Here is a 27,588-nt window from a genome sequence, read left to right as displayed (position 1 = left end):
CCTCCCGCCCCCGCCCCATCCCGAAATCCCTTTAAATCTACACTCACGCCCCAAATTCCCCATCCCGTCCTCTTCCAAACTTCCAAACTCAACCGTCAAAGTTCACCCATCCCAAACATCCCCTCCTCCCTCTGACCCCACAGTCTGACCCAAACCAGCCAGACCGGACCCTGAATTTAGGGTTCGTTTGACTTCTTTTTTTTTTTATCTCTTTTTCTCTCTTTTTCTTTTTTACTTCTTGAACATGTCCTGTAGAGGTCCAGGCAGATACTTGAGGACAGTGTCAAGGATGCTCTCCTCGTCCTCCTCCTCGTCGCCACAGCCTCTCGGGATCGCCTTCTTGGGACGCGTGAGGGAGCCCTCGCAGGCCTGCTCCATGGCGGCTTTCTCCTCCGCCTCCTTCTCCTCCTTCTTCTTCAGCCCGTACTGAACACACAGAGATCAGCTTTAGTCTAAAACACCTTTAAGAACATTTCTCCTGCCGTTAGACAACGTTCTTACCTTGTCCCTGATGGTCTGCCGTACTTTTTCCCTCTCCGCCTCCATGCGGGCGTGTTTGGCCTTCCTCTCATCTTCCTGCTGCCTCAGCGCCTCCTGCCGCTCCTCCTCCTTCTTGGCTGCGTCCGGGTCTTTCTCCTCCTCCCCACCGAGCATCTTACCCATGTCTTTGGTGGCACCTGGAGACAATGAAGACATCACAGTTCGAGTATTTCAAGGCCTTCTGGGGGCCCCTATAACCACCCTCAAGGGTCCGACTTGTGCAGTGAGACAGAGGACAGAAGACACTTTTTTCTTCCATCTGGTGAGAAGAAGTACTGAAAAAAGTGAAGAAGAATCTCTAGATTCAGAGTAGAATTTGAATTTTACACCAATATCAATAGAATATTTTCGTTTTTTGGACAAAACAAGCAATGTTACAATGACAATAAAGATCTTTTTTTTGTTCTATTCTGAAGACATCATCTTGTCTTGGGTAGTTGTTTTCATAAACTCATCAGAGCCCAGTCCTCTGTCAAAGTAACCTCCTTAAATTCAATCAATACAGCTGAACCAAATCTAAACCTGATCTGGATCCAGAGCCAACGTTTGAAAACACAGCATCGTTGGCAGAAGTGATTGATTCCTTTTTTAAAAAACTAACTCATGTGTTTTAATATATAAAAAGAAAGCTGACAATGGCAGTTCCTCCAGAATAAAGGTTCCTTCCTGTCTCTGTGGTCCCCGCTCACGTCTTCATCTGTGCCAGACGCCGCTCTGTGGACGTGAGAGCGGCTCCCTCCGGCCCATCCATGCGGCTGCTGTTACCTGACTGTGATCGATAGTAAATACAGGACCACCTGAGAGTGTATGAATTATGGATCGTCCAGCAGAGAGAAAACTTCATCTGAGTATTGATCTGCCTCTCAGGCACCGGGGAAACAGAGCGAGGGAGAGAGCGAGAGAGAGAGAGAGCGAGGGAGGGAGAGAGAGAGAGAGAGAGAGAGAGAGGTTCACCATCTACTGCCGTTATTAAACCACAGCCGATGGAAACTGTGAATAAATGAAGGAAAATACGTTGATTTTCTGCAACAACAGCACCTGAGGATTAATTAAAACACATAAAAACTAAAAATCTGTATTTTGCTGAACGACTTGAACATTTATTTATAAGATAAAAGTACAAAAAAAGGTTTCCATCACAGCTAGCTAGCTTAGATAGATAACAGCTAACTAAAGTGTTTTCACTGACAAAGCTAATTGTAGATAGAGAGTACCTAGCTCAGGTGATGCTAGCTTACATGGATAGATCCTTGCTAGCCTATATAGACCTAATTTTATAGCTAGTTTTTTTCACTTATAAAGCTAACTGCAGATACATAGATGGATAGTAGCTAGCTCGTTAAAGCTAGTGTTTCCACTGACAAAGCTAGCGGTAGTCAGACAGACAGACAGATAGTACCTAGCTCAGATAATGCTAGCTTAGATTGATAGCTAGATAGAGAGTCCTTGCTAGCTTACTGTAGCTAACTTTTCCAATTCCAGAGCTAACTGTTGAGACATAGATAGATAGATAAATGGATTGTAGCTAACTGAATAGCTCGTTAGACAGCAAGCAAAGCTGTAGATAGATAGATAGATAGATAGATAGATAGATAGATAGATAGATAGATAGATAGATAGATTTACCAATAAAAGCTTTTACATACTGCACCTTTAACCCTCAGCTGTGGAATATTCATTTGTTTCTCAGCTGGGCTGAAACGAAACTAACTGTAAAATGTTGATTTCCTGTAATTGAATGTGGTCATTCTGTCGTAAAGGTGTTTATGACCGAGAGAGAAATTTAGGAGGCGGAGAGCTGATTAAACATTAATGGTTCAATCATTGCTATTGATCACCAAACCCCACCCACCAATCCTTAGAGGTACAATACAGTGTGGTCGTTTACGGTTATGTGGCTGTAAAAAACGTGAATTATTACACACAATCAGGCGCGAGGGAGACAAAGGAGAACATTTCGGAGTAAATGACTCTGAAGAAATGTGGCGCCGGGGAACTGTACCGTTTCCCTGTTTGGTTGTTTTGAAGCCAAAGGTGACCGGTGCTGTCACGCTGCAGCAGACTCATGGGGTGGTGCTAATTGCCCTGCAGTGTTGTGTCATCGTTAGCAAAGCTGCAGATGACAAATTAGCACACAGTCGGGGGTGGAGGGAGTGGCGGCGGTGAGATATTTACTCCAGACTCACCAGGGAACCAGCAGAAGGTCAGACAGTCCACTGAGGGTGCAAACAGTCAAGCATGCACCATATGTGCTACAATGGTCTGCACACACCTAAAGGTCAAGTGCATTCGTATGATGTTTGTATAGAGTATACTCATATACACTCACTGGCCTCTTTATTAGGTACACCTTTTCAACCACTGACAAACTGTTGAGACAGAAGACGATTTAACTGACTTTGAACGTGGTGTGGTTGTTGGAAGCAGAAAGGCTAGTCTCAGTGTTTCAGAAGTCTGGATTTCAGGCATTAAGCTAAGAAAATTAGGTCTTTGCTGTTCACATATGACGAACACAGCAGGAGACTATCTTAATCAGGTGAAGGGTCTTGTCTGGCTTGACCACAAAAGACCCGGGACTCTCGCTTTATCGCTTTTTCCTGCTGTGTTCTCACACACGGTAATCCAAACATTACATGGAAATTTGACAAGAACCTGTCAGGAGAAGTTCCACAGGGACTTTGGGCTGATATTTACATCGATAACATGTCTTTACTGCAGGTCAGATGTTCAGGACACCCGGGAACTGGAACCATGAAGAGGTGGCAAAGATGTTAGCGAGAGCCAAACACTGACCGAGTGAGGCAGAGTTAAGGCTTGTTCAGTATATTGTGCATTACTTATTGGGCAGCCCATGGCTTTGAGGAAAGGAATCTTGGATGGAACCAGAGGGGTGCTGGTTAGAATTCAGAGCAAGGTACCCAATCCACATTGCTCCCCATTGATAGGATTAATTGGACACTCTAAATAGTGGGAGACACATTCAACCCATCAATTGTACCCCGAAAGCCTGGATAAATGGGAGAGTTGAGCCAGAAAGGGCATCCGTCGTAAAAAAAGGTACCATAATGACTGATCTGTACCATCCTAATTATGGACATCTTTCCATTTGGTTACCAGTAACAGTATACACACTGGAGTCCCTTTCCGTGCGACCTTCTCGAAAAACTTGTCTTCTTCTTGGGATAAAAAGCCAAGAAAGACGAGAAAACGCTGGATGTCCTCTATTTCTTCTTTTTCTTCTTTGTGGAATTGATTGGTTCTCTCCATCTGCTACCCAGCAGTAAAAACCTAAGCCAGATCAGAGTATAACGTTCCAAACTGCACCATGGCGAGCTGAACTACATTGAACCATGAAGGTTTGTGCTCTTAAGACATTTCTTAGTCTCTTGTGATGCCGGATCAAATTGGTTGACCCACAGAACGGGGACCTCAGAGACATAGAGACAAGGATCCGACCGGACCAGAAACAAACAACACAGCTGATGATAAATGAAATAGGAAAGTCATCCACTCTCCAGAGAGTTCAAGTGTTTTCTCTTTGACCCATCAGTGTTTATAACCTTCACATATTCCCTCGCTGCCTCTATCCCCCTCCCCTGCCCTTATCTGTCCCCATACTGTCCCCTAACGTGACATTGTAGGACGTATTTGATTTAAGTGTCCTTCCTCTTCAATTCTTGCTTCAGTTTCATCTTTTTTTTTTTTCTGTCCCATTCAATCCTGTCAGATCAAAACAATCCCTCTGACACAGCGCAGTCAGGAAAACGTCCGTCCCCTCCCTTTCCCCCTCACCCCATCACTCCATCAGAGGTCAGCTGACTCATCTGCACCGCAGACAAAGGTGGGCATCTCCGGGCTAAGTGCTCCGACAGCCCCGCTCCTCAATCGCTCATTACTTCATTCATTCACTCTTTCAATGGGCCAAAGTGGTTTTGATCCACAAAAGCTTCTCCAGCTAAAGGGGGCGGAGATGTGGCAGCATTATGGGTAAAGTGCAGCTCCTTGAAAAACACTTAAACAGACGCCTGAACAGACACAACAACGTGCAGATGAGACTCCCTGTGGACACGATGGAAATGATCGCAGACAGATTTAGCTGAAGTTGATAAAAGTGATCAAACTGAGTCATTTCAGATCACCCCCTCTTTAGGGGGCGTCGCATTTGGATTTGGCAGAGATTTGAACACAGAATTCCCTTCCTGATGCAACCCTCGCATTCATCCAGACTTGGAATCAGCACTAGGATTTGCTAGATTAACAATGAGTCTTTCTCAGGGGTACCCCAGCCCTTTACCTAGTGGCAAGAGTCTTACAGTAGTCACTTTTTTAAATCTACGTGACCACGACTCTATCTCTATTACTCAATAAATATTGTTTCATACAGCAACATTATGGGCAAAAAAGCACCAGGAAGCTGCCACAAAAATGGCTAAAAATAAAGCTGCACGTTCAGTAGGACTTCAAAATCGAATTTAAATCCCAATGATGATTGTGGCTTCTTGCAAACATGATCGTCCAACACTAAAAAAAATCTATGTCCCGCCAAACAACAATAAACTGCGCCCTGGCACTGGTTCTTTGTTTGCTGCTGTTTCCTTCACCATGCGGCTCCAATTAAGTGTCCCTGGGTTCAGTCTGGACAATTAATGCTACAGTAAAAGAGACACACTGAAGTAATGCAGTGTGTGAGTGACTGAGGAGGAGTGGGGGAGAAGAGGTGGGTCAAAACAGAACTATAGTGTTGTTATAATTACTCAGAGGTCCACAGGGGGGCGACAGAGGTTCTACATCGGCAAGATATAAAGCAAACTGAGAGGAAAAATGTTGCCTGGAACCTTTTACATCTTAAATACACCTGATCTTCTGCTACCGTTCCAGAAACATAAAGAAAAAGATGTTGATGGTTTTCTTGTCTGAACTGATGTCTTCAAAACTTGTATTTTGTTCCCAACATGCACTTCCTTCCTTCCTTCCTTCCTTCTCTGCCTTCAGTGGGGCATCAACCATGTGAACTCCGCCTCTTTTTTCATATTGAAGCTCAAATCAAAGATAATATGAAGATAATCTCTGGAAGATCAGCAGGAAGTGGTCCTGGCCAGGCGGGTGGAGCTCGCCGTTTCATTTCCTGCTCAGGCGAGAAAGAGAAAAAGGGTACAATAACAGGAAGTCACGGGGCAGGTTGATAAGTCGAGCGGCGAGAAGAACCCTTCTCCAGAACATGTGGACCGAAGAGGCGGCCATGTTGACGTAACCGCTGTCCAAACTTTTGACAGATGTGCTGGGTTACTCAGGCGGACCACACGTCCATGTGACTTATGAGGGCGTAAGTTTTTTACAGCGGAGGTCATCCATTATTTAAATGAGCTCCATTTTTCAACCCCCCCCCAACAAATTATCCAGCAGCCGTGAGATCCATGTGAGCGGCTGGAAGGACGAGTAAATGAGCTGTGGCTCATGCCTCTCCCTCTCTTCCTCTGTCTTGTCTTCTCCTCCAACCTATCCTCACTTTCTCAGTGTCTCACAAACCCAAAACCAAGTCATTTTGTTGTACAGTTGAGTCCAAGTACATCTAGAATTTGAAAATTAGCTTAATTTTATCTTAACTTAATATAGGAAATAATGTAGTTTTACGGAGTTTATTTTGTTTTCTGAGCAGTGAAATTGTTAAGTCTACTTTCCACATGTTCTGCAGGGTTGGGCGGAGTTGATATGGCAGAAAAGTGGCGAGATGAGGGACCACTGTGGAAGATCTGAGAGATTTAAGTTTGAAGAAGATTCTCTCCTGTTTTTTTGTAACAAGGAATTCTAGTAGAACCCGGGATTTCATCCCTTTTGAACATTCCTGCTGGTTCTTCTTCATAAAAATGAACTTATTGGAGGAAAAAGAATCTCTTGGGTAACTCAAGGACGTCTCTCCATCTGTCCGTTAATCACATAACTCTATAACTGTAATGACTTCATTAATGACTGGAGTGAAACCCCAGCTGCTGACGACTTGGATAAATGTCACGCTGCCTGTTTAAGAAACTGTGGCGTTTTTGAATGAAGGTTCTTGTTCCTTACTTGAAACCAGAGTTTTTACATTTTATTGAACGTTTTGGAACAAAATGCCTGGACTTTTTGGGGCCGGTATGTTCTTGGACTCTACAGCTTATTTGGCCCCTTTTTTTGACAAAATAGACAGAGCCACATTATGGCTTCTCGCTCTCTAGGGGGCGCCACAACGGATCAGTGAACCTCGTTTTTTAAACTAGAGCTTGGGTCCGGCACTTAGGACCAAACTGGATGTGAACCTCAATCAATGGGGAGCAATGGGGACTGGGTAACTTGCTCAGAGGTAACTATTGGGTTTCGCACTGGCAACCCTTCGGTTACAAGCCAAGTTTCCTTTCCACTCAGCAATGGACTAAACAAATAATAATAATAATGGTATAAGAGTACATAAATAGGGAAAATAAAGGAAACTAGAAACTTTAAATTATTAACAACACATTTGTGCCATTTCAAGAACTTTCAAAGACGTAATTCTCCAACTGTGGAACAAATATTCTTCTACCATAAAGACGAAATAAACATTAATGAATGAAATCTGAAGAAAAGTCAGAGACTGCGAACGTTTACGTTACAAAGCCAAAGCTTGGCTGTGTGTGTGTGTGTGTTGGAGGACTTCTTGCAGGTCCTTGAACGCACCGCGCTGACGGACATTTTGATTAATCAAAGCCAACATGGAAACACTGATGAATCCGATTTGTAATTAAACATCCAGCAAATACAATCTGTGTCCTGCAGCTGCGATCTATAGCTCAGTCTGATGACATTACCGAGGCCTGTTTCCATGGTGTGTGTGTGTAATTAGATAAAAGTTTGAGTGCAGCTGAATTGGATAGAGAGGTCAGCTTTGTGTGCTTTGTGTTTCTGTCGTAAACAAAACCAGTCGAGTATTTTGTCGTGTTTGTCGCGTTTTACGAGATGTGACCATGTGATCGACCCCTCCCCAATTTCATACTCATGTCATCATAAGTGGACCGTTTTTTCCATGATGTCCATTTCAGTTTTTGGTGGATGTTAATTTTAAGGGTTTCTTTGTAGACGACGTGCTGCTGTAGCCTCAGAACTAAGTCTGTCCAGTTTATCGCAAAATAAAGGGCTGGGCAATTCGATGTGGATAAATATCACAATAAAAATCAAATGAATAGTTCTGTGAGGCTGTGTAAACTGGTTTAGAAATAATATCTGGATATTCCGTGTTGCACGTTAATAACATTTTCGGATCCAGTCAAACTTCCTGAGCTTTCACATCCGTGACAGTATTTCCTGAAATATTCAAACTGTCTGGAAAATTATCGTAAATGTCTTCATTTGCAATATCTTGCCATTTACTTGCTACACCATTTAAGTTCATCGGCTTTTTGTGGCTCTTGTGAAAGGCTTGGTGGTCAGAATTAATTTATCTGATTACTACATTGTAAAGAAAACTTACATGAGGATTAAGTCAGTGTAACTTTTTCATTTCATTGATTCAAATATGAAACTAAAACTCTAGGGACAAGTTTGTTCAAATGCGATTGGTGCAAAATTGCCAAAATCGGCTCAGAGTCGGCGTTCAATCCAAGATGGCGTTCTGTCCTGTTGAGTTTGGATCATGGTCATAATGTATTTTTTTAATCATCCCTGTCTTTTACACACGTGTACCAATTTCCATGCAAGTACGATAAAACCTGCTGTTCAGGCAAAATTTGGACGGGGGCGTTGCAGTTATTTGCTCCTCCCACATCCAATTTTTAACGCACATTCAGGTCTGATAGCCGTCACAAAAATGTGTGAGTTTTGGGTCAGCACACAATTCATCTCCCTAATAATTTTACTACTTACTGTTACAAACTTCAACTGAAGTTATCAGTATCTGAGTTAGCGGAAACAAAGCTAATCTTTGTGTCGTATTTACTCTTGTTTTTAAGGCAGTAATTGGACTAAAGTTTATGAGTTAAAACATAACTATGGGTTGTTTGGTGGAATTACGACACATAGGTACAGTAGGTTTTTAAAATTGGCGCCCCCTAGTGGTAGTATAAATAACAGCAATCTGGTAGCTTGGGTCGTAGCTTTGATGAGGTTTCCAGCGGCAGTTCACTTAGTGATGAAAGCACAGTTTTTACTATGTTTTGATCTCAGTCTTTGGGTGGAGTAAAAAGAATCCGTTTGCACCCGGTCTTTGTCTTTGATTGATGTCCTGACTGACACGCCCACTTTAACACAACACTCCTGCAGCAGGACACTCAATCTGGAAATGGCCCCAACGTCCCCGAGGGAGTAAGACCACAAATGAAACCTCATCTGTGTGCATGTGTGTGTGTGTGTGTGTGCTGCTTGTAAACATATATTCTAGAACAACCAGCTGTGTCCCAGTGAAATAAATGCCAGCGTGTTCCTGGAGAAAAGGTCACAGCACTAGACAGCTTCTCTTCAGGAGGTAAATTACAACACTTCAGCCTGGGATGGATGGATGGATGGACGGTTGGATACCTAACTGAAAATAAATAGAGGCACTAGGATGAAGGGATACAGGGATGGAGGTAGAGAAGTGGAGTAAACATTAAGATTCTGCACCTTCACAGCAACAAGGACAGAAGGACGGATGGACTGGAAACGAGGACACTCACATGTTTTGTCCAGTAACTGTCTCTGACCACAGCATTGTCTGCATGTTCATCAACAAAGATGAAACTTTATAGAAAGTGTGCAATCAAATTAGCAAAAATGTGCAGTTAATATCAACCAAATAATGAACTATACTATATATCCACCAAAAGACTGGCTGTCAAATAATGAGCTATTTTACATATACACTGAAAACTGGCTGCCAAATAATGAGCTTTTCTATATAAACAACAAGAGACTGACTGCCAAATAAAGAGCTATTTCGTATATCCACCAAATGACAGGCTGCCAAATCATGAGCTGTTCTATATATCCACCAATGTCTTTATAAACTTGAACACAGCCTTCACAACTTCTTCTTCTTATTAGTTGATATTGTTATTGTCATGTTCATATATATATGTTGTGTTACCTTTTTGTGTCTGTCTTTGAGTATTTTTTAATATTCCATTAAACTGCTGAGTGACTATAATCTGTCATATTTACATATTTAATCTGCGAGTCCATGTGAACATTTGTGGCAAATATGAAAGGATTCTCTCTTCTTCTGTTAAAGGCCTAAAGTCAGGTTCCCTCAAGACCTTCAAGAACGTCTCCGACTCTGACTGTAAAGGTATAAGAAGGAAGGATGAGAGATGAAAGAGTGATGGTGGAGAGAGAGGGAGAATGAGGAGGAAGCAGAGGGCGGGGTTGAGCTGTAAAAGGAGTAAATCTCATTTCATTGTGGTCTCGCACTGAGCTGATGAAACTAGATGAGAGGCATGATTTAAGGAGGCATTGACCTTTGGCCCCTGGAGGGCCCTCACTTACTCTCACTGACTCCAGCCTCAGATGATTTACACAAACCACCGAGGAGGAGGTTCATAAAAAACCAGGAGTGATAACAAGGAACAGTGAAGGAAATCGTAAAGTGGTAGAAATAATTTGAAATAATATGGTTTTCAGTGAAAAAAAAATCTATTTTTATACCGTAAAATGGATGTCAGTTTAAGTCTACGATATCTTGAGAACATGTTCACGTCTTCATCTCACTGTTAGACAGACTTTTACAACAGGAAACTGAAGTTTGTAAACTGTAAAACTCTTCCCCACCAAACCCCATAGAGAAAATCAGTGATTTTACATCACAGGGACACAGGAGTTGTTGATCCACTACTACCTCCATCAGTAAGTTCAATTTAGATCTTTTGTACAATTCAGCATTTGAAAACATTAATTCAGATTTACTTCAGTGACACAAACTGACCACACGAGGCAGCAGTAGACCAGCAACCCCTATGTCCCCACTGGATAAAATTGCGGATTTTCTCTATGGGATTTGGTGAGGGAGAGCAACCGGGTTACGGAACTTCAGTTTCTTGGTGGAAAAGTCTGTCTAACAGTGAGATAAAGACGTGAACATGTGCTTAAGATATCATAGACTTTCCTTGTGTCTCTGCTGGTGAGCCTCAGGCTGGTTGTAGCCATAAGGGGGCACCACAGCTCAGCCACACTTTCAAGATCTAGCAGCTTCTTCTCGATATGAGATCTTTTCTAAATAGAAACAGGGGACAATTCAAGCACAAGAGACAAAAAACTTCTATATTCCAAGACCCCTTAACCCTGAATTACTCCAGAGAACCTGAGGAAGCACTGGACAACCTCCGGAACTCTGACTCTTCTCAAACTAAAGGTCCAACAAAAGCCAAATATCGTCTCTCGTGACGTGAAGACGAGCACTTACCACCTAAAGCCTGCTTCATAACAAAATCCATGTTTGCTGCTGATTCGTGCGGTTGATCTTCTCAAAGGCGAGGAGAGCTGAGCATGTAGCCACCGAGCCGTGGATCTGCAGGCGTCTCGATCCGTCTCACGTTCCCCGTCCTCTGACGTGGCGATGAAGCGTCCTCTGGCGACTCTCTGCTGCCAATGAGACAGAGAAGAAACAGGTTTTAAAGCAAAGCTCCTGAAGAGCAGCGATCCAAACACTCAGCTCTGATTAAAGACAGCGTTTTTGTCTCCAATACGTCAATAGAGACACTAAAAACAAGGACACACATGTCCAGGACGTGCAGTATTGGACGGAGATCGGATCATGCTGACGTTTGAAACAACACGTAATGGGATCTTCTTAACGCGCTTCACCCCCGTGACAGGAATCCTGTTCTGGAAAAGCCGAGTGATCAATAGAATCCCGAGGCTGTTTGCTCCGAGTCACTCAACTATCTGTTAATCAATACTAGTAAATCAATCATCTTCTGCTTCAGATCCTTCAGAAAAACACGATACAGTAACTGTGAGTCATAATAATAAAAATAACATGTTTACATCACGTTAACCTTTAGAGTTCCCTTTAAAAAACTTACTAATTTGTTCCTAGCGGCAGAAAATGTCACCATCCCAAAAACTGCTGTAAAAATATTATATATTAATATATAATATATTAATATTCTTTTAAAACGACTTCAGCCTGAAATATACATATGAAATATTAAAAATATTTTTAAAATTTCAACCCTCTAAAGGCCATTATGTTGACACAGCTCCATCCAAATTAGGTTAAAATCATGTTGCAATATTCCATCAAGTGTTTGTTATGATATGGAACGATACACAGTTCACAATAATAAAAAAAAATTATATAAAGTGAAATGAAAAATAAAATAACATAGATAGATATGATAGTCCGACCTAGACTTGCTCGATTTTATAGTTCCTTTAAAAAATTTACAAATTTGTTCCTAGCAGCAAAAAATGTCCACTTTAAATTAGTCAGTATTTTAAAACAACTTCAGCCTGAAATGTACATATCAAATATTAATAATATTCTTTTTTTATTTTAACCCTTTAAAGGCCATTATGTTTACACAACTCCACTGTTGAAACGCTTAAAATCATGTCGCAATATTCCATCAAAAATTAAATAATATAGATAGACATGTTAGTCTGACTAAGACTCGCTGGATTTTAGTCGGACTAACGTGTTTACATGAGATTAAGAAAAGTGGATTATTGTCTTAGTCTGACTAAAACTGGACTTTTAACATGAACGTAAACACAGTGAGAGACAAAGTGTAGATTTCTTGTTAGGTCTCACTAACGTGGTGTGAAAACAGCTCCATCCATCATGGATCACTCGTCCAAATCACAGTATTGATTTTGTGTGTGTGTGTGTGTGATACTTGGAAACTGGTTAAAGGGGACAGGAACAGTTTTACGTGTGATTGATCTCCTGCAGCTGACTCTTTTCTCTGTCACATGATCAGTCTGATGTTATAAAATGATGTTATAAGTTAAAAAAGAATTTGGAGAAAATATACGTACACATTTTTAAGGAAATGAGGTTAGAAGTTAGAACACGTTAGTAGAGTTTTACAGCGCCACCTGTCCATGGAGTACATGGACAATAAATGGAGAAGATATTAAAGAACAAATTTAGATGTGACAGAATTAAAAATTGTGTGTGTGTGTGTGTGTGTGTCAGCAGAAGCTTTTCTTTTATTCCATTAGTGCGTCCTTGAGTCTGTTTCTGTCATGATAAGAGAAAATGTTCGGCTGCCTGACAAAGACCAGAGGACACACACACACACACACACATTTGTAAACACGTTAGAATGAAAACCAGGCTCTTTTTATTTCTCTGAGGGACTGTGACCTCTGACCTACATTCACTTTGCTTTATAAATACTGTTTTCATATCAGAACAAATGCTTTTATTTTGAAATTCTTTTGAAATATCGTCACCGTCCCTTTGTGACCAGATTACACACTGGTTTAGGGCTGAGATTGAAATTATGGTTATGGTTAAGGTTAGTGTTAGACATTAACTGGTTATGGTTAGTGATAAGGGTTTGTTTAGTCCTTAAAAGGATATCTGTAGAAACCGGGGTGTGTGTTTTTTTTTTATCTGTAAACTCAGATTACTCAGAATAAGGTCACAAACTGACATTTATATTATTTTCTATTTTGAAAACATAAACGAGATTGAGTTCACAGCAGTGAAGCTCGACTCAGCTCGCGGTTACAAATGGTCTGTTGTCGTCGTGCGGCTCCATCTGACGTCTCATCTCATCTATTCAGCGCCGGCAAATATTGGCGTAGGGAAATGACAGAGAGAACCGTGTGCACGCGGGGGGGATGTGGGGGATGTGGTGATGGGATGGGACCGCCACTGAAATGGAAATAGTGCTCTGGTTTGCGCAGGTGTAATAAATGTGGGAGATCTCATCTGGGGTCGACGTCGTCGCTGTAGGAGATAGGAGCATTAGGGGGCGCTGTTTTCAGGAGAAACTAATGAGAAACCAAACAGAGACAGCTGCAGTTCCTCTCACGGCCACTGGGCCTTTTTTAAAACACGACTTCACTGTGACTTTAACGCGTTAAAGAGACTGTTTACGTTTAAATACTGACTATCTATCTATGCTAGTTCAATCTTAGCTAGCTACTCTCTCTCTGTCTATCTAAGCTAGTTCTATCTCATCTTTATCTAAGATAATTCTATCTTAGCTAGCTACTCTCGCTCTCTATCTCTTCTATCTCTGTAAGCTTGTTCTATCTAAGCTAGTTCCATCAATCTAAGATAGTTCTATCTTATCTCTATCTAAGATACTTCTATCTAGCTACTCTCTCTCTATCTCCATCTATCTCTGTAAGCTAGTTCTATCTTAGCTAGGTACTTTCTATCTATCTAAGCTAGTTCTATCTTATCTCTATCTAAGATAGTTCTATCTTAGCTAGCTTCTCTCTCTATCTCTATCTAGATAGACAGGATCATGTGAAGGACACAAAGTTCCTCACGTTCTCAAACAGGAAGAACTTCGCTCAGATAGGAGACCACAGGGTTGTTTGGTAGTTGACAGATATCTTCCACGCCTGTTCTTCACGAGTGTAACACGACGTGGCTCTCCACACGACAACAACAACGACGACGACGACGTGTTTCATGTTTCACGACGCCAAAGTCACCAAAGACAGAGAAACACATTTCAGAGACGTTTGGTGAATGAATTAATGATGAGCCGCTAACGTCGGGCAGCGCTGACATCATTTATTCATGCGACTTATTTGGTGATAAATTATTCCCTCAGCACAGACTCTGAGGCAGCGAAGGGGAAACGTGACTGCATCTCATTTTTCTTCTCTGAAAGTGACTGAACCTCCTCTTCATCCTCCTCCTCCTCCGCACGGTGAGGGAAGCTAATTTTAACTGATTTTAATGTGATGGTTTATTATAGCACCGAAGCCCTGAGGGTGAGGATCTATGAGAGGTTCATTCATTCATTTCTACGTATAAAAATCTGTAGTAATTCAAGATTTTGGCCGAGACGGCTCTCTTAGTTGTGTTTTTACCCCTAAGCTAAATGTTTTATTCTTAATTTTGTCTCTTTTCCATTACACAGTTCTAGCCATCTATCTAAGCTAGGTAGCTACTCTCTATCTATCAAGGCTAGTTCTATCTTAGCTAGCTACTCTCTATCTATCTATCTATCTATCTATCTATCTATCTATCTATCTATCTATCTATCTATCTATCTATCTATCTTTTAGCTAGCTATAACAGGCACTGATGCTAAACTATACCGTGAAACATGGTCCAGTTTCAATAATTGTGTGTCAATGGGAAATTTAGTTTACATCACGTGTATACGGGATTAAAGAAACCATGGATTATATTAAGAGTTTTTTTTAAATATATATAATATATTATATAAATGAATGAATGAAGTACTGCATTTGCATGTTTAGCAATAAAAAAACGCCACAAATACATACAAAAATCTAAATTATAACATAATTCTATAAAAGAATGGAATATTTCCATTATATAAATAAACTTTTAAAAGATATTATAAATTAATAGTTTATAGTATATTTTGGGATTAGAGGGAAATAATACTTGATTTTACATCATTTCCATTGGAAAAAAAGGTTTACATCAGTCAGATGATTTCACAGCCGACAGAGATGTAGACAGTGAAGGTGAAAACCACAGGCAGCAGCGGTGTGTGTGTGTGTGTGTGTGTGTTGAATATTGTGTTATTAATGATGCAATTATGTGAAAAGTACAGAGCGTTCACTCCGCCATCTGTCCACACGACAAACACTGAAATCGATACGTCGCCGCGTCCCAAAGCGCCGTTAAACAAACTCTGTGGAGTTTGTGTTTCAGCAGGTATTTACTGTCCGTCCCATGATCCCACATCCAAACACACGGCTCACCTCTGTGCTAATTGCTGGATTAAGGAAACACAAGGGCGTCATTTCAACAGATTAGCTGGGAAATGAAGGCTGGAGTAGACACAGTGGGATTAACGTCAGAGATTATGATTCAATAAATTCAAAATATACATATGAGACGATTTTACAGGTTTAAAGAATGTCATTGGGGCCAATTTCTTTCTTTTACGGTCAATTTTGTCTCTTTTTGGTGAAACCCTGTGTTTTTTTGGTCAGTTTGTGCCTCTTGTCAGTCAATTCTCATCACTTTTTGATCAGCTTGATTCTCCTTTTGGCAATATCATGTCTTTCTTTCTCAGTTTACATTACATTGAGTCAGTTTTTTTCTCTCCTTTTGATTATTTTGTGTCTTTTTCGGTCAGTTTGTGCCTCTTTTCAGTCAGTTTTCATCACTTTTTGATCATTCCATGACCTTTTTTGTCTTAATCTCCTTTTGGTGAAATAATGTACTTTTTGGTAATTCTGTGTCTACTTTTGGTAATATCATGTCTCTTTTGGTCAGTTTTGATCTCCTTTAATTAATTTTGTGTCATTGTTTGCCTCTTTTCAGTCAGTTTGCGTCCCTTTTTGATCATTTCATGTCTCTTTTAAGTGATCACGTGTCTTCTTTTGGTCACTCTCTGTCTCTTTTGCTCTGTTTAAGTCACTCTGTGATCAACTTCTTTCTTTTTTTGGTGTCAGTTTGTCTCTCTTACTGGTGAATGAATGTCCCTGTGATACGTTTGAGTCTCTTCTTGCTGTGTGTGTATATCGATGTCGATGATTTTGTGTCTCTGTGGTTGTTTTATGCGAGTCATTGCTACGTGTCCATCTTTACAGTCATTTGATCTTTATGTCGTTGTATTTTGAGATTAAATAAACTACTTGCCAAACAGTTTGTGGCCGTCGTCATCATAATAAGAGTTTTACGAGCAGATGAATGGGCGTTGATTTGCATGAAACACGTAAACAAACAGAGAAACAAGCAGGCAGCAGGAGGACGACTATAAAGCAGCTGACGATGGCGTGAATCGAAGAGCCGGTGACATTTTCACAGTGAACTCATTCAGCCTGAAGACAAAAGACGAGGAAAAAGACAAAAGACGCGTCAACGCGTTCAGCGCTGACAGAAACAGAGCGCGCTCATCTGCTGACATTTCATTATCTGCTCATGTTTTCATATTCACATTGATCCAGAATGTCATCCTGCATCCACTCATCCATCAGCCCGTTCACCGCGCACCGACATCATCCCTTCATCAACGCAGTCGCGTTTGTTAACTGTTTAATCATTCAGTCGCTGCATCCATCATCATCATCATCGTCACTCCTCTGCCGACACGTCCATCCATCATCCATTCATCCCACACTCTGTCACCACAACGGCTTCATCTTTTCCACATCAACCACTCCTGTCATCCCTCCATTTATCCGTCCCTTTTTATTTGCCTTTCCACCCATCCATCCTCTCATTCTTTCATCACCCATCTCTTCATCTTTGTGTTATCCATCCATCAAACATCCAACCTACTATCCACCCATCATCTATCTATCCATCCAACCACCCGCCCATGTCTTCAACTTTGTGTCATACATCCACCCATCCATCAAAACCATCATCCAACCAACCATCCATCCATCCACCCATCGACATATCTATCCAACCATCTAAACATCCATCCCACAGTTCATACAACCATCTGTCCTTCCAACATACAACCATCTGTTCATCCTTCCAACATTCACCCATCTAACCATTCATCCATCCATCTCACCACTCATCCAACATCTACCCACCAAAACCATATATCATCCAACCGTCCATCCACTCATCTAACTGTCCAACGGTCCACACATCAGTCTAACAATTCATCATCCATTCATCCACAGAGAGCAGCCATTCACCAGGTCATGGTAAAGTAAAGTCGAGAAGAACCAAATATTCACATCATGACAACAAAGTCAGTCAGTGGGACATACGGACGTACGCTTGGACGGACGGACGGACAACCTGAACAAACATAACCCTCACATCGCTGGCGTGAACACATGAAAACTGTGCGTCTTAAACGCGAGCACAGAGGAAGCGTGAGGTTAAGAGAAGAGAGAAAACGAGCCGACAGAGCTGCACATTGACTACATCCTCCATTGACTCGGCTTTTTCCAGGCTCATCCTTTACATGTAGCTTTACAGACCCCATCACTCTCCTCCTCCTCCTCCTCCTCCCCCCTTCCTCCCCTCTGGCGACAGAGGATAGAGGGGGAGGAAGAAAGGCTACACATCACCAATGAGGCGTTGGTCCATTTGTCTTGTGGCTGAGCAGCGAGGAGAGGATGGCGGGGGTCAGTGGTGGACATGAAGAGAGCGAGAGAGAGAGCGAGAGAGAGGGGGGGGATAAAAGCCAGAAATGAGGACAGAGGAGAAATGAGGGGGGAGGCAGGAGGAAAGGAAAGGAAGGATGGAGGAGGACAGTGATGTGAAAGGGTACAGAACATGCAGAGGAAGGTGGAGGAAGGGGATGGAGAAGGAGACAGTGACAGACAGTAGAGAGTGAATGTGACGGTTTTATTCAGTGAAAATAAAGACGTTAAAGGAGCCTCTTAAACGTCAAATCTAAATCAAACACAAGACGTTTCAAACGAAGGGAAACAAGCCAGACAAGACTTTTCCTCCGAGACGCAGAGTCTTCATAATTCATTAACATCTGCTGGTTCCTCTACAGTCTGACACAAACGGGTTAAAGTTCAACTCAAAGTCACCAAAGTGTCGCGTTCACCATCCATGATGCACACAAATGTAAGTCTATGATATCTTGAGAATGAGTTCACGTCTTTATTTCACTGTTTCACTCACTTTTCTGACGAGAAACTGAAGTTCTTAACACGCAAACTCTCCCACACCAAACCCCATAGAGAAAATCAGTGATTTTAGCTCGCGGGGACACAGGAGCTGCTGGTCCTCTGCTGCCTCGTGTGGTCACTTTGTGTCACTGAGGTCAATCTGAACAAAGGACTTTATACCCCGTATTCACAAAGAAAGACACTTGAACTTAGTGATGGAGGCAGCAGTGGATCAACAACTCCTGTGTGCTATAAATGTTAAATCGCTGATTTTCTCTATGGGGTTTGGTGTGGGGGGGAAAGTGAGTTTTTTACAAGGCGTCAATATTCAAAATTGACGTAAACAAACACACTGAGATGAAGCAGAGTGACGAGTTTGTTCTCTCGCTGCCGAGGAGATACGACGGATTATTACTGAAGAGCATGAATCGCTTGTTTCCTCCACCTCCTCCTCCTCCCTCGTTACTCGGGCAGGGTTAGGAGGGCGGGGGGGGGGTCGGAGGAAGTGGCCAGCGGCATGCTGGTAGGGTGGGCGCTGATGCTGATGCTGTGTGGGAGGGAGGTTTTGCTGCCAGCTGCTCACGCACAGTGATGAATGTATGTGTGAGACGGAGCTGCACTGTGGAAAATGAAAACTCGTGCAGGAAAGAAACGAATGAAATGAATTATCATTTAATCTAACGTCGACTCTCATTTCTAGGATTGTGTTGGTATTTATGCTGATATTTGTGTTTACTATTACAACGACTTTTCTGTCATGTGGCGTGAAGACGACGTGAAAACAAAAATGAACGACGTTACTCACCACTAGAGGGCAGAGTTCTGTGAAAAACAGACTAGCCTCCACATTTGTGATTTTGTCAATGAACTGCGTTGCTAGTTGTGCGGTTTTTTTTACTAGCAAATATCTTTTCACTAAACGAACTTTCAAATGTCCCATTTACCGACTTATACCGACATATCTTGGAATCCAATTTAGTTCCGATTAGCAAAAAAAACGGATTTAAGCTACTTAGCATAAGGCTCACCAAAGAGAATGTATTTCAGCTTTAATCTTTAATATCTTCACTGCTTAATCTCACTCTTTCACAATCTGGCCAGAAATTAAAAGTTTTGTAAAGCGCTCGCTCTCCCACACCAAACCCCATAGAGAAAATCAGTGATTTAAGCTCACGGGGACACAGGAGGTGCTGGTCTACTGCTGCCTCGTGTGGTCACTTTGTGTCACTGAGGTCAATCTGAGTGAAGGATTCCAAAAGCCGAATTGACAAAATAAGACATTTGAACTTGTTGATGGAGGCAGCAGTGGATCAACGACTCATGTGTGCTGTGACGTTAAATCACTGATTTTCTCTATGGGGTTTGGTGTGGGCGAGAGTGAATGGTGTAGAAGTCAGAAAAAGCCATATCCCCACATAATAATGTCGACTTTAACTGACAAATAGTTTATCAAGCGAGCCTTTTGTGAAGTGACAGAGTTTCATTTACAATAAATAATAAAACTGGAAGCTGAAATATTCAGTGTTTTGTCCTTTTTTTGTGTTATTTTGTGATGAAAACACAAACAGCTGCTGGTCACATGACCATAATGCAGCATGTTCTCCCGTTACACAGTCAATCAACAGCGGCGTAATGAACCTGCATGTTTGTGTGTTTGAACGTCAGGGTGGAGGACGTGGAGGAGGAGGAGGAGGAGGAGGAGGAGGAGGTATATAATCAAGTTACACTCAATATAGCCGCTTCCTCCTCGACAAAGTGGATCCGACGGCAGGAACAAAGGCGACGGTGAGCGTTAGACACAGAGCTGTGGGCTCGCTCGACGCAACAGGAAGAAGAGGAGAGTTTAAAAATACAGAGGAACGTGTCGCCTGCTGTCTGAGACGCACCACAACTTTATTTAAACACACGGAACTAGACGATCGTTTGGAGTTCCTGAAACCAAACTTCATCGTTCATGTTCTCCCCCCGATTTTGTGTAGAGAAAGATTTTGGAGGTGTGAGGTCAGAGGTCATGGACGCGCAACGTCCAACACGAGAATCAAAGTCCACAGTTACAGTAATGAGAAGAACACACGACAGCTCACAGGTCTCAGACGTGTCAGACGTGGCCTCGCGTGTAAATCGTGACCCGGTTCACTTTGAGGCCGAGAGGAGACGCCGCTGTCACGCTGCCAACGCGGGGGCGGCGACTTCCTGTCAGCGAGTGACAGGAGTGAGGAGCTCCGTGATAAACGAGGCCGACAGGCGAGCGTAAAGAACATGGGACAACAACAACAGCAGCAGCAGCAGCAGCACGCGGCCTGAATCACACATCGTCACAAGTAAAAGACTATCAGGGACATAAACTGGTTTGTTTTCCTCTGATTTATGTAGGAGGCTTTAATTTGTGGCTCCGCCCACGACTTATTAAACTCAGCGCTGGATCCTGCAGTGCGGTTCATTCGCTGGGACTCATTACACGGCTGATTTAACAATTAATCCGAGGATTAAATCGGACCCTAAAATTCATATTGTGGTATAATTTGTAGTAACTCTACATGTTGTGACGTATATTTAAATAAAACTGTTTCAGAATAGTTTAGTTCAGCAGTTTCAGCAGGAGGCGAAACGTCTTTTTAATTAACCAAGGCCGCGAAATAGTGTAAAACAAAACAATGAGACAAAAATTGTTCGATTCTGTAAAATTAGCTCAGTTTTTTATTTATAAATAAGTTAATGGTGGATTTAGAGACACTGCATAGGATTTTATGAATAAAACTCCGAAACATTATAGGAAAGTTTGTTTTTTGTTTGTTTTTAAAAAGTAAAAAGATGTTTTTGTCAAATCTAAGACTAATAAAGTCTGATTTAGAAACACTAAAATGTGTTATAGAGAAGATAATAACTAATATTCTTAAATGTGCTTCACCACATTGACGATTTTTTTGCAGTGTTTCTGTCACGTTCACGCCTCGGTCATTTCCAATATGACTGGATGAATGAATGAATGAGTGAGTGTCAGTGTTGATGAATGATCCGGTTTCATCGATTTGTTTCTAACAGTTTCTCCACGGCTGAGATTCAGAGCTGAGAGAAACAGAAAAATCACGCGACGCCGCCATTATTTCTCACTTCCTCTCCTCCACCCTCCTCCTCCTCCTCTCCCTCCTCCTCTTCCTCCTCTCCCTCCCACCGCCTCACAACCTGCTCCGTCCTCATCCTCAGCCCCGGAAACATCAGCGGCTGGCAAACGCTGACACGGTGATCCGCGGCAACAGGTGCCAAAGGGTCGTTGCCAGGGCAACAGAGGCACTTTTACATCAGCTTTAGTAGAGAGAGGAAGTGGCTGACGACACACACACACACAGACACTAACACACACTCTCTGATTAAACACAGAGCAGAGAAACTTACGGTAAAAATAAAACACTGACTCACGAAAGAAACGACTGCAGATACGAACAAAAGTGTTTTTACCTTTTTGTGACAAGAAGCAAAAACACAAGAGGACAGAAAATACATGGCAAAAACAGCCAAAGACTGAAAAATGTTCTTGTTTTAAGGAAAAATGTAGCCACTTTATGACTCTAATCTGGCTTAAAATAAGGAAAAACTGAAAAAGAATTGACCAAATTTCATAAAAATCTATATATTCTGAATAAAACAGTTCCCAGACAATATAAAAAAGTATGTTTCACTAAAAACATGTCGTGTCTTGTGTAAAATCTACAGGAGAGCAGTGAGGAATGTAGTGATTTATGGTCCTATGGTCATAATAATGAAGTAATAACTAATATTCTGAGTAAAAATTGCCTAAAAAATCATGGAAAAAGTATTTTGTCGTATAATCTACAGGAGACAAAAAGTAAAATAGATAGAAGTCCCAAATTTACTTATTTATTTGCCTTTTTTTAAGTAAAACGATGTTCTAAAATCTACTGGAGACCAGTGAAGTCTGAGATTTTTTAAATTAAAAAGATGTGTTGTAGTATAAGCTACAGGAGAATATTGAAGTGTGCGGCCATTTTAGAGACACGACACTGTATTATGGTGACGATATTAGCTAATATTATTATATACAATTCACAAATATTACAAAAAATGTTTTGTGTTTTTTTTGTCTTCTTTTTTAAGTACAAATATGTTGTGGTCAATTCTACAGGAGACAAGTGAAGTATGTAGTGGTGTAGAGACACTACACTGTATTAAGGTGATAATAATAACTAATATTCTGAGTAAAAACTGCCAAATATTTATGAAAAATGTAAGTTTTTTTCCAAGTAGAGGTAGTATAACCTAGATATTGAACATTTGCTTCGTCAGTGGTGAAATTTGTAGACGGTCCCCCGTCTTGTTTAGATTAGAAACGAGGTTACAGCTGATTATCCAGCGATAACTATAAAATTAAAAACAATAACACATTATTAACCTTCCTTCGTTTAAAAAGAAACACTGCGGGAACATCACAACACGACTGAGTGACACAGCTCTGTCCAAACCAACAAGCAAAGAGAGAAACCTCGAGGACAAACGGACGTCTGGTCCCGCCGACCTTTAGTCCACAAGAGTCCATTACCTGCGTGAGTGGCCATTAAAAAGCAATACTCGTGAAAGCGCTTGACTCATCCGACGTGAATCAACAGTGAGATCTATCACAGGTGTGAGGAGACACTTAACGAGCCACAGTGACTCAGGCGGTTTGTCCAGCATGACTCAGCGATTTACGAGCTCAGCACAGAGACGTGGTGAACCAGAGCAGGTTCAGGAGACACAGGAGTCTTTTTAGGAACGTCTCTGAGCGGCTGTTTCAGTCCAGTAAGACCAGGTTCTGCGGTCGTTTTAGGGACCGCGGACTCTTCAACAAGAAAATCCAAGAAGTTCACTTTGTTGTTTTTCTTCTTCTACGGCAATTTATGCTGAACTGGGAGTGACATTGTCTCCAAATTGAGAAGTCGTGGACGCAAAAGTATCGCAAGCTAAGTATTGTTAGCGCCAGTCGATAACAACACCGCACACAAAAACCGCGTAGCAATATGTCCACCAATATAAATCGAACAGTACTAAGTGTGCGACTGATTTACTGTGAGACAAATAAGACAAAAGTGCGATTAACGGTAAAAGTAGCAATGTTTGTACGCTGACGCAAAAAAAAATGAACGCCAAAAGATCATCAGTGACGTAAACTAGCATGAGGGTGAAAGTTAATATTTGTAAATAAAACTAAACTGTGAATCGATCTCCGCACGTGTTAATCAAACAAAAACGTTAAAAAAAAACTAACTGACGTAAGCTAGCAGGACGATGAACGGGAACCAACTTGTGCTTTCTTAATTAAACACAAAAGCCGCAGAAGACGATATTACGGCTAAAGTTAGCCTCCAAACTATCACGTGCGGTTACGAACATTACTAAGTGTACGACGGATTTATTGTAAAACACATAAGATTGATTAGCGGTAAAAGTAGCGATGTTTGTACGGTAGCAGCCTGAGGAACGATTTTAGCTAACTGTGTTGACAATCAATTAAAACTGTTGTATTTTAACGATTAAAACAAGTTTCTCTGATTTTTCACCCTCTTAAATGTGAATATTTTCAGTTCTCTTTGCTCCATATAATAACAAATCATAAAAGCATTTTACGCACCCGATGAAGTACCATCACTACTTCATGTCTCCTCGCGGTGGCACTGCTCAAATGAACGAGTGAAACTAGTGATGTGTGTACTCATGTCTTCAGTGAGATATGACGATGTATCGCTCTATGATTGTCTCGCAGTATATTGACAGAATGGTCGTATCGTGAGGTTCCCTGTGAGTTTCACTGTCTCCTGTCTTGTCTCTGTTCCGCTGTGAGTCGTGACGCAGTGACAGCTTTGTTAACCTGCGTGACCTCGGCCACAAAAACTAATCAACCAAGAAAAAAAACACCTATCTGCCAGACACCGATCTCCGATTCTGAGACTCATTTTCCCATGAGGTCTTCTTACATTTCCCGTGCGGCGAACCGTTCCCGCCTCACAATCTGTAGATCGTAGATGAGATTTTGAATTTTTCATATGTCCGAGCAACGACCGTGTTTCCTGTCTGCAGACTGAGAGAGAGAGGGGGAGAGAGAGAGAGAGAGAGAGGGAGGGGCCTCGCAGCACGGAAACTGTGAGACTCTTTCTAAATAAAGACGCCTAATTGATGGTATTTCACTGCACAGTCGCTCATAAACGATGCATATTTTATGAATTCCTTCTCCTGTGGAGAGCAGAGTGAGAATGTGATGTTTTACACACACACACACACACACACACACACACACTGTAAACATCCAACTATACGATACTCCAGGACACACAACTGAGAGCACATTGACAAACAATCAGGGTGGACAACTAGGTATAAAGGTGGTGCCAAACCATTGAGATTAAGGTTAAAAACCACAATAACATTTTTAAAACAATCCTAAAAACGACGAAGAAGCCAGTGGTCTAATCCCAACATACAGAGAATTACAATAATCCAGGCCGAGATGTTATAAAAGCATGAATGAACTTTTTTTTAACAAATAAAACCGAAAATCTTACATTTACCCTCACGCTCCCTTATGTTAGCTTCAGCCTCTAAACTTAACTTAATTTTTTGTGTTTGATTAACAAAGTAGAGGTCAGTTCCCATCTAACTTCATGCTAGCTAACCTCACGGTTAAAGCTCATCAAACTTTAGCTTCAATTTGTTCTCTCGCAGTTATGTTTTATTTTATTTACGAATCTTCACATTTATCCTCCACTAGCTTATGTCACCGATGAAAGTTTGTCTATTTTCTGCTTCAGTTTCTGTACTTTTGTGTTTAGCTAACAAAAGCAGAGGTCGGGTTATGTTCCATTTCCATGCTAGCTAGTGATTTAGCTGTCATTTCTTCTGTATTGAGATATTGTGTTTCTTAAAGAAAACACAAGTTGGTTTAAATTCATCCTCATGCTAGCTTATGTCACATGTGATAGTTTGGCTACGTTTTGCGTCAGTTTTGAATGTTTTTGTTTGAAAAACAAAAGCAGAGCTTGCGTCGCGTCCATCTTCATACTCACTAACCTTACCTTAGTTTGGCTAACTTAAACTTCAATTTGTTGTTTTATTTACAAATCTTCACGTCCATCATCGTCCTAGCTTACAGCACAGATGATAGTTTGGCTATTTTTTCCGTTTTTTTAACTTTTATGTTTGACACACAAAGCAGAGGACGGGTTACGTCCATTTGATAGTTTGACTAACGTAAACTTCAATTTCTTCTTTTGCGATTATGTTTTGTTTACAAATCTTCACGTTCACTCTCATGCTCGCTTACTACACAGGTGATAGTTTGGCTAACTTTGGCGTCAGTCTGTTTTTTAAATGGACCTCTGGCTGCCGAACAATGGCAGCTATGGTGTAAAATGAATGAGCTCCCTCATGTGGCGAGGAGGTGTCATCAATGTACACTTAGATTTATGTCACACACACACACACACACACACAATAGTCATTACATAAAGCTAATCAATGCACTGGCAGCTATAAATAATTCAGAGTTTCCACCATCCATCACCAGCAGAGCTGCTGCTGCTCACAGCCTCATCATCCTCCTCCTCTTCATCACCTCCATGTGAGACATGGCGGCGCGAGAGGAGATGCTCCTTCACCTGGATGAGAGGATGAAAACACGGAGGCAGGAGCAGCAGGAGGAGGAGGAGGAAGAGGAGCTTGAAGCTGCTGCATGTTTCTCACCACGAGTCACAGATGAAAAAACAATAGAAATAATAAAAAAAAAAAAAATGCCAATATTTGGCGCAGAAGAGCGCGTTTTTTTCTAACCGACGCAGTTTCCGCATTAACGCGTCCTGACAGGTGAAGCTGACACACACACACACACACACACCAGCAGCTCACGCCTAAAAACCCAGAGCAGGCTGTGCGCGTGCACACACACTCCTCACATCCATGAAATGAGCGCGTGCGCACACACACACACACCCGCATACATCAGCTGCACGGAGTAATAAACAAACATCACATAATAAACACACACAGAGAGTGTGGTGCGTTCACTGACCTGATGCTGCGTCTGGAGCGAAGAGAGAGAACCAGGAGAGTGTGCAGACAAACACCGTGTGAAGCTCAGTCTGTTCCTGCATCTATACACACACACACACCTCCCTCCCTCTGTGTGTGTGTGTGTGTGTGTGTCCCTCTCTCTCCTCCTTTGTCTCTCCACCACTAACTCCTCCTGCGCACTGTTACCTCACAGCCTCCACTGTTCCTCCAAGAGAGAGAGAGAGAGAGATGATCTCACTGGTTCTGCAATTACAGTTTTATTCATACAAAATAAACTGTATGTTTACTATACTACAGTACGGAAGAGGATTATCCTGGTTTCATAAAATATGAAAAAGTCTAATTGTGGGAGCGACGACTTAAATACAAATTCTGAGATCAAAGAAAGACAATTCAGACTCTTAGGTCTAAATTCTATAAAATAAAAAATCTGACATTCTCAGAAATCTGACAAAAAAAACCCTCAAACTTCAGAATTTTTTCTCAAACCCTTTGGTCAGAATTCTTTAGCTGTAATCTCTTTGTCAGCTGTTTCCTAAATCTCAGTTCAATTGAATAAATAAAACATAATCATTGATGTGTTTGGTGGAGAATGGGAATACATGCTCATGATGATGAAGAAGATGAAGATGTGGTCACGTCTGGTGTAGAAACTAATGGTGTCATTGTTTAAGTGACATTACAACCTCATTTATCACAAAGCAAACACACACAGACACACACACACACACACACAGAGAGCAAACACAGGACAGGTGCTGCCTGCTGCTCAAAGCCGTGTCACGCTAACATGATGAAAGAAAGAAAGAAAGAAAGATGTTCCTGTTTTTCATCTTTATCCTTTATAAATGTAATGAAATTAAATAATCTATTATTTATAATATAAAGATTAACAGTAATTCTGAACCATGAATTAGGATTCATGGTAATTAGGACCATTATTACATCACTGAACAAAACCACCAGGTGTTAGCTTAGTGACGGCCATTTTGTGTCTGTTTACCTTCAACATGTTTGATTATTTTAAGATGACTCAGCATAACTGATGTTTTTCGCTCTGTCGTCGTCGTCTTCTTCTTCTATTGTTTCCAGGTCAAAGGTCAGGGGGCGGGAGGTGGGAGGAGCTGTGGAACATGTTTGGGTCTGATTTAACAGATTTACACAGAAGCGGTTCAGCTTCTTCATCATCATCATCATCTTCAGATTATCTGTGTCAAGGGTGCAGCAGCGTCTTAGAAGACCAGACCACGAGAGACCAGACCATGAAGACCAGACCATGAGAGACCAGACCATGAAGAC

At 41.6% G+C, this 27,588-nt stretch overlaps 1 protein-coding gene across 2 annotated transcripts; it reads right to left on the bottom strand.

Moving 5' to 3' along the window:
• Positions 1-221: 221 nt before the first annotated feature.
• LOC131472712 (complexin-2) lies at positions 222-26,449 on the bottom strand. 2 transcript variants are annotated; one of them, XM_058650128.1, is made up of 4 exons: positions 26,288-26,449; positions 10,922-11,100; positions 502-677; positions 222-426 (listed from the first exon to the last, which is right to left on the bottom strand). In XM_058650128.1, exons 2-4 carry the CDS (start codon positions 10,950-10,952, stop codon positions 232-234), a joined length of 402 nt encoding a protein of 133 aa, XP_058506111.1. In that variant the 5' UTR covers positions 10,953-11,100; positions 26,288-26,449; the 3' UTR covers positions 222-231. The 2 variants fall into 2 exon arrangements, with proteins under 2 accessions (XP_058506111.1, XP_058506112.1); XM_058650129.1 differs by having other exon boundaries at positions 10,922-11,097.
• Between the last annotated feature and the right edge of the window lie 1,139 nt (positions 26,450-27,588).

This window comes from Solea solea, chromosome 14, assembly GCF_958295425.1.
Source record: "Solea solea chromosome 14, fSolSol10.1, whole genome shotgun sequence".
Classification (NCBI taxonomy): domain Eukaryota; kingdom Metazoa; phylum Chordata; class Actinopteri; order Pleuronectiformes; family Soleidae; genus Solea; species Solea solea.
Note: the sequence above shows the minus strand (reverse complement) of the source record. Positions and strands in the feature narration are given on the sequence as shown.

What these genes read in the sequence shown, in the direction of transcription:
- LOC131472712 (XM_058650128.1), bottom strand. Translation starts at nt 10,952, where the DNA reads ATGGATTTTGTTATGAAGCAGGCTTTAGGTG. An exon ending in TATGAAGCAGGCTTTAGGTG is followed by an intron (nt 678 to 10,921) that starts GTAAGTGCTCGT and finishes CATTGTCTCCAG; the next exon opens with GTGCCACCAAAGACATGGGT. An exon ending in GGCAGACCATCAGGGACAAG is followed by an intron (nt 427 to 501) that starts GTAAGAACGTTG and finishes CTGTGTGTTCAG; the next exon opens with TACGGGCTGAAGAAGAAGGA.